General features: G+C 38.2%; 2 protein-coding genes across 6 annotated transcripts in view; both read left to right on the top strand.

The window, feature by feature from the left end:
- Nucleotides 1-5,304: 5,304 nt before the first annotated feature.
- LOC124268016 (multiple epidermal growth factor-like domains protein 10) overlaps nucleotides 5,305-7,963 on the top strand; it is a 15,912-nt gene continuing 13,253 nt past the window's right edge. The window contains exons 1-3 of one of the 5 annotated variants that reach the window (XM_046703021.1): nucleotides 5,305-5,530; nucleotides 6,698-6,844; nucleotides 7,074-7,214. In XM_046703021.1, coding sequence (XP_046558977.1) covers nucleotides 6,802-6,844; nucleotides 7,074-7,214 — 184 coding nt within the window. In that variant the 5' untranslated portion in view covers nucleotides 5,305-5,530; nucleotides 6,698-6,801. Of the gene's footprint in view, nucleotides 5,531-6,697; nucleotides 6,845-7,073; nucleotides 7,218-7,963 lie in introns of all 5 variants that reach the window. The other 4 variants (XM_046703020.1, XM_046703024.1, XM_046703023.1 and 1 more) reach the window with 4 other exon arrangements.
- The window catches only part of LOC124268021 (protein draper-like), a 35,163-nt gene continuing 33,124 nt past the window's right edge, over nucleotides 5,925-7,963 (top strand). Inside the window, exons 1-2 of the mRNA XM_046703027.1 lie at nucleotides 5,925-5,962; nucleotides 6,438-6,445. Of these exons, the coding sequence (XP_046558983.1) occupies nucleotides 5,952-5,962; nucleotides 6,438-6,445 (19 nt within the window). The 5' untranslated portion in view covers nucleotides 5,925-5,951. The remainder of the gene's footprint in view (nucleotides 5,963-6,437; nucleotides 6,446-7,963) is intronic.

Raw genomic sequence — 7,963 nt, 5'->3', positions numbered from 1 at the left:
CTAAGATGTGCATCTGTTCCAACTGAAAAAATACATAACATGTGAGACCAAGTACGATATATATATACTTAAAAATGTAAACAGTTCCTTACAATGATGACATCGAGGAATGTTACTGCGATAATTTAGCATGTGGATGTTATGTTTAACTGAACATGCTGCACCATAAATATAAATGCTAAATTGGTTTGTAATAATCAGCTCATGTGCAGAATACATTTGTGAGAGATACCTATTCAGAGCTATTGGTATCAATCAAAGTGTGGATATCATCATTATTTACGCGCTATTAATTATTATTCAATTCATTACATTTAGTGTTTTAGAATTACACCTGGAATTTCATTGCATAAGTTATCTTCCTGGATAATTCCAACTGCAAGATACTGTATTTATTAACACAGTTCCCGATAATGTTTTGCAGAACTTTACAAATATTGACCCAAAAATATTTTGCGAGGTTCCAAAATAACTTTACATTGGTAGATACAGAATGCTCAGGATAAACTTAATTGATATTTGCCATGATGAATAACGTTAGTGATAATAAATGTAACAATTGCAAAATCAACTGTAGTGAGTGGGTTGGTTAATATGTATCTTTACGTGGCAATATTTTATTCTCTCACGGAAAGAAGCTATTATTATAGATCAATTAGAAATACAATTAGAAATTAAAAGTCTGTTGTCGAAGAACAGTAAAACTACTAATTATATCACATCATTAAAAGTAAAAATTAGCACGCTATGTAAAACGATATTATTAAACGAACAATACAATGAAATGGGTTATAGGTTGCCAACAACGCTGAAGGTAGATGGGACTGGAACTTGCAATTACTTTTGCTGCATGGACCCTAGCTGGATTTACAATGTCCTCAGCTGTGAACAGAGTTGTACATTAATTTAAGAAACGAACATATATACTATGATTAAAAATGGTGAAGTTAAACATACTTTTGAACGTGGTCTTACATACCCTCTCAGGGGACGATAAAATCCCCTGTAAGATATCAAATGCAATCAGAAAAACGACTCACCAATCTGCACATGTCAAATCCATACTGTTAGGTACTTATTAACTAAACTATACCGGCCTTTAAATGAAAACAAAGAAATCATTGTAACAAATAAACTTACCCCCGACTAATGAATGAGCCATACTGAAGACGACAACAATGACAATTCTGCATCTATTCATGCAACATTGCCTTAATGCTAACATAGTCTGTTACGGCGGCATAGTTTTCTGAGTCACAAAGCCAGTGTCGAGTATGATTATCCATGGCATGCCCCATGTAACAGTATTATCGCCATTGCCGAAAAACCTTGTTTGTCACCGGAAGTACCAAACGCAACGTAATGTCTCGCGAAGTGCCGCGACCAACTTACGGGCCCTATATTTACATTGAGTTTGTCAGTAACACAGTCGATCTGTTGAATACATCTTGTCGCATATAGTCGACCAAATCGAGTTTGTAATAGTAAAAGTTGTTTGTCTGTCTCGATTTTGAGATTGGCAATTCCAATAAGTACCGACTGATAAACGTTAAGGCTCATGCCAAAATGTTCCAAAATGTTCCTGTTCCAACTTCAAACATGCCGGTTGCGTAACGTAACAGACGCAAGCACGTAAAGCAAATGTTTAGCTGAATTAATGCAAAACAAATAGGGAAATGTACACGCAGCCACAATAACTTACGTTTCACGGATGCTAACGCGCAAATCGTGAAAAACGCGTAATACGAAATTGGCCTGTTTGCGCGAAATTCGCCAATGCGTGCGTGGATGGAAGAATCCATACATACACTCGTACAACTTGATTCCCAAATATAATATCACCCCAAAATGGAATGTCCCCGACCTCTTTCATTGCGTGAATGAACCTTGAAAAAGCCCTCGTATTGCGGATTAACTGCACCTTTGGGCTTACATGAATGAAATCCATTCCGCATGACGTTATCACTCACTGTTCATTCTTAAGTTTTACCATTCACGTTTTATCAATTATTGCCACGTCCAACAATGTCGGATACATATTCTTTACTACTTTGTTAAAAGGTCGGTTCATTCCTATTAAATATCCGGATTAAGAAATGAATCGTGAGTCAGTGCACATCAATAGAGGATATATGCCAAAAGCAGAGTGCAACATGGCCGTAAGTGCCTGCGCATTCGTTTATTCAGCTCATCTTGTTGAGTCGTGCGTCCCCTCTTGCTAATTTTTGCTTGTTATGCCCTGGACGGTAGTTGGCGCCGTGACACTATCAAATAGTGTTGAAACCAGGTGTTCGCGAAAAGGTGAGCGTATCATTAGCACTAGTCACACACATGCAATGGCTAGTCAATGGGTCACCTGAAACCACACACGGAAACATATGGTACAAGTCAATATAGGCAGTTCCACAACCGTCTCAACATTTCTACTATATAACCTTTTGAAAGCTGTAAAGCAGTTGAATGCTCTAATAACATATGAGTTGAAATGTTGTGGTTTTTTAATCCTGGTGAAAGGAGCATACTCAGTTGTACGGTTCACTCCTATACGACAGACTCAATGAGTAAGCTAATTAGCTGAGCCATGCTGTCCACCCTATTTAATTAATGATCTGACCCAGAGTCACTACAGGGATAGTAACAACACGCTCCTATCCTCCCTAGTTTATTAGTGAATACTGAGTAATAGAGAACTGAGTTGTTAGAGAAGTTAAGAATGTTCTCAAGCACTTAAGAATTATATTGTTATATTACACTGAAAACCCTTGATAATCTTGTAAGAGTCATAAATTGTTAAGACTTTCATACTTTTTATAATTAATTGATCTGATTGTGTGTTTACACCTCCACTATTGTCTTCTTCACCAAAATAATTGCTTTGTGCAGACTACGTGAAAATAAGCATTGTGAATGTGGCTTTGTTACTATCTATTTGCATGTGTTCCATTTCGAGAGGTAATGATATTGGGACTTGCCTTATCCTGAATAGACACAAAATGATAGGAATTTTCCGTTCTAACATCCTTCAATCTCAAATTTTCCGTTACACCAGTGTTGAAGACTCTGCTGACATTTCTAAAATATTATTTTAGTGAAATTGATTGATACATATGACACAGTTTTACATGTGGAAAACTCGACATAATTCGTTGTGAATATTTTGGTCTTCGAGAAGGTCCACAAAGACTCTGTAACAAATCAAAGTTTCTGTCGCAAAAATCACAAAGACTCCCACTCTCACTGTAACCAAGTTCCTACCTCGTTATAATGCCTAATGTTGTATTTTCATCTGGGCATATACCATTATCATCAACGGTACGAAGCTTAATTAAAACCTTATGCAACCAACCCAAACATGTGTTTGTTTTAAGCGGTCTGTCTTACGGGAAGATACCGATTGTACATGCATGGTTTTGATGCGTCAGTTATTGATTTATCACGTTATTTTCAAGCTATAATCTGTATGAATCATAGAATACGCAAACGCAACAAAATATTTACTGAATATTGACATTAGACGTTAGTAATCACGGACATGTATGTCAAAAGGAACATGCACAAAAGGAAAGTTTGGCGAATCTTGCTTCTGCTCCTGTGACTGTGGAGACACCTGTAACCAGAAGACTGGAGTTTGTGGAGGTGACTGTGACTCTGGCTGGGTTGGAGGGACATGGAGCTAACTGCCAGAAGGTCTGATGTTAATTTCTGTATATTTTACAGAATGAACAGCACTGTGTATTTGTCCACTGCTGAAAGTAATGCTTAAATGTTTAGAATATGCACATTTTATAATCACCTCTTTACTGTATATTAAACATTAGAATGAGACGCAATGTCAAAGAAATGATAAAAAATTGGTTAGAGGAATAATACTCTCATACTCTCTTTTTTCAAAACAGAAATAGTTGCCAACAGAAGAAACACATTATCCCCAATTCGGTTGTATACGGAGATTAAACAATAGAATGAGACGCCATGTCAAAGATATGATAACAATTGGTTGCAGAAATAGTTCATCTAATTTACTTTTCAAAAACAGAAAACGTTGCCTACAGAAGAAATGCCTCCTCCCCTACTCAACTGTTTACCAGTTCATGGTCAGCGGACAGAGCTGTAGATGGGAACAGGGACCAGGATCTGCACGATGGCTCCTGTTTCCACGCAGCTGACAATACATGGGGTTTTGTGGAAGGTTGACCTAGGAAAAGCAGTACAGGATACATGATGTCAAAATATATCAGCCATCGCATCGTAAGGATGACTTACTTAACATTGACTACTCTAATACTGAAAAAAACTTGCGTGAATAGTTTCCTCTTTATTTTCATAAAATAGGTCAGAAAATATCAGATGATACGTCAATGTGTGTTTGTGGATGATTCTGGATAATAACTACAATTAGCATTTACTTGATTCTGATGCATTTTAATATCCTACCTCATATTTCTGCGAGAACGTCAGAGACACACTTTACGTTCACAGGTTACTTTGTTTGATAAACCTAGGATAAAAATATCACCGTTTATTGTTAATTAGATTACCTTTGTATAAATAGTAGCTACTTGTTTTACTTCCCGGAAAAATCTATTTCAGACCCAGAAAGAATCCGGTCTTGTGTCCTCTACTTGAGTAACACAGGCTCCTCAACAGGCCTCGCTTGCTGCCTTCCCTACGACACCCCAGTCAGTAACGGCGGGATCTACAATGCAACATGTGATGGCATTGGACGATATTTCTCGATATCAAACACCACATTCCTCAATCTGTGTGAGGTCGAGATATATGGTAGGAGTCTATTAAATTTGTATTAGGCTCACATGTTTTAAAGCCCAGGCAATCCACAAATGATCGATTTTGAAATAAGGCTGTAATCTTTAAAGGTGAGTCAATATCTTTCCTGTGCCTTCAGAAATCGATACAAGTTCAGTAATTAATTAGGTGTTGAAACGATAGGCAGATGTATGTGAAGATGTCGACAAAGGACTGGTAGTGTACAACTGTCAACGATAATATTCTTGCATTACAAGGCACAAATATACTTTTACCATAATCGACGAATATCAGACATTGGCATTTTAAACAAATGTCTAATGCAATTCTACATTATTTTTGTGTATCCGCATCGATATCTTCTATTTTCAGTTTGCAGCCCTGGGTTGTTTGGTGTAACCTGTAATGAATTTTGTCACTGCGCTGAAGAACCGTGTGACCACGTAAGTGGTTTGTGCCTTGGAGACTGTAGACCTGGGTGGCAGGGACACACGTGTAATACAGGTGAGGAAATGGTGTAAGAGAGGCTGATATGAGATAAGTGAGGAGATTCAGTCAGTGGTGTGTGTCCTGGAGACTGTAGACCTGGGTGGCATGAAGACAGGTGTGATAAAGGCGAGCAGATTTAGTCAGTTGTGTGTGTCCTGGAGACTGTAGACCTGGGTGGCAGGGAGACAGGTGTGGTATAGGTGAGGAGATTTAGTCAGTTGTGTGTGTCCTGGAGACTGTAGACCTGGGTGGCAGGGAGACAGGTGTGGTATAGGTGAGGAGATTTAGTCAGTTGTGTGTGTCCTGGAGACTGTAGACCTGGGTGGCAGGGACACAGGTGTGATGCAGGTGAGGACATGGTGTAAGAGAGGCTGATATGAGATAAGTGAGGAGATTCAGTCAGTGGTGTGTGTCTTGGAGACTGTAGACCTGGGTGGCAGGGGAGACAGGTGTAATACAGGTGAGGAAATGATGTAAGAGGAACTTATATGAGATACGTGAGGAGATTCAGTCAGTGGTGTGTGTCCTGGAGACTGTAGACCAGGTTGGCGGGGAGACAGGTGTGATACAGGTGAGGAGATTCAATCAGTGGTGTGTGTCCTAGAGACTGTAGACCAGGGTGGCAGGGCAACAGGTGTGAGACAGGTGAGGAGATTCAGTCAGTGAATCCTCTAGACTGTAGACCAGGATGGCAAATGGACAGGTGATATCTTCATGAGTCTGTGATAAACATATTTTATCGTTCAAAAGACAAAAAGTATTGGATACAATTGCACCACTTTTGTGTGTCTTTCGTCATGGAAATTAATCAAAACCTGAGAATAGTGACTTCCTGAGGTCATAACATAAAGTGCATTCAAAAAAGAAATGTATTGAATTTTTCGCATGGCGCCAAATTCACATTCAATTACATCAGATAGGTTAACCCGAAACAGGTTGGAAATTTAGTGTGCTGCAACTGTGTCTCAATCTGAGTGTGCAATACGTTTCTGTATCTTTAATCGCAATTATAATACATCGGTGGAAATGCGGACTGCTCCGATACGAGAGTTTTAAAAGAAGATATTGACGGACTATTTCTTACTTTTGACGGTAGTCTATTCCAATGGCATAATGTATCTATAACATATGATCTTTTATTCGTAGATGTCCGTTCAAATAGTGCAACAAAATTATGACAATGATACAGGTGAAGAGAATACGTCCCAAACGAATGAATTCTGACCGTTACACTAAATTTCATGAACCAATGAGGATATTGATGTAATATTGTAATGGCTAAATAAAATGAAATCCTGTTTATTCCAAGATCGTGTTATTGTAATAACTGCTTTAAACCGCTGACCAAGTCATTATGACAGTATTCAAGCAACATGGCGTTACTACAATTTTGACTTCAGAACACCCTGATAACAAACATTGATGTGCGTTTTCCTTGTAGAATGTGACGCAAATCACTATGGAGTCAACTGTGTGAACACGTGTACTGACAGGAAGTGTTCTAATGTCAACTCGTCATGTGATCGCCACAGTGGGTCATGTGACATGGGATGTCTTCCTGGTAGGATAGGTTCGGACTGTTCACAAGGTACATGCTGGCATGTAATTCCTCACATAATTTCAATGGGTTTTAGATCATATTATTAATTTTCAGTTATCTGTTATCAGAACTGTGTTATGGCTAACTATTACATATTGCCTTGGATACCTAAAACTGTTAGAACAAATAAAACAAAGGAGATTCAACCTTTAGCTTAAAACCATAAAATAACAATGGGCTTTTGCAATATGTTCACGACATTGCGATTTCTCCATAGAGTGTACAAATGGACGCTATGGACAGAATTGCATCGACTCTTGTTCTGACAGGAAGTGTGCAGGAAACTCGCCGTGTGATCACATAAGAGGGGCTTGTGTGTCTGGCTGTGCACCAGGGTGGATGGGTGAAGACTGCAGAGGAGGTGAACATATTTATAGACATCTCTCTTTGCTTTTGACAGACAAACTTCAACATTATTTTCAAGCTTTAAAACTCTATGATCGTACGATCACACAAAACCTAGCTTTATCATACATCATCATGATGTAGTGTGCACACAAACCAGGATTGAATAGGGATTAGAATATATACTCAACATGTATTATAATCCATGTAGTAGTGTTATATATGCAGCAACATTTGAAGGGTGAGTCATTAATTGTCAGTAGAGTAATTCCTTTTAGTTTCTTGTTGTTACCACAGACGGCAATGACACTTGTTGTTTGAACATGGTCTATAAAATAGCGTGTCATTTTATATTTCTGTCAAGTCTAATAGGAAATAAGCTTGCTCATACATGAAAACGATTAGAATACGTAGCTCAAATGGCATCCTATTATTGCATGAAATACTCTTCTGTGTGTAACAGTGTTCATTAAATACGAGCCATACACTGTAATCTATGCTCATGCCATTGTGATTTCTCCACAGTGTGCTCAAACGGCAGCTATGGACAGAAGTGTAGCAACCTAAATGTCTGACAACGTACTACCCAGCATTAACGTTAACTGAAAATAAGATTAAGTGATGTAACATCTGTCTATATGCTAAAAAAGGAGCAATTAATTAAATATTTCTACGGAGGAAATTGCAATACATTGAATGATATATCTATAGTGTGATCATAATGACGGGGAAAAAACAAGACGAAATGAAGAAGAGCTAAAA

Source organism: Haliotis rubra, unplaced genomic scaffold, assembly GCF_003918875.1.
Source record: "Haliotis rubra isolate DU_JTF1 unplaced genomic scaffold, ASM391887v1 Scf1355, whole genome shotgun sequence".
NCBI lineage: Eukaryota > Metazoa > Mollusca > Gastropoda > Lepetellida > Haliotidae > Haliotis > Haliotis rubra.
Note: the sequence above shows the minus strand (reverse complement) of the source record. Positions and strands in the feature narration are given on the sequence as shown.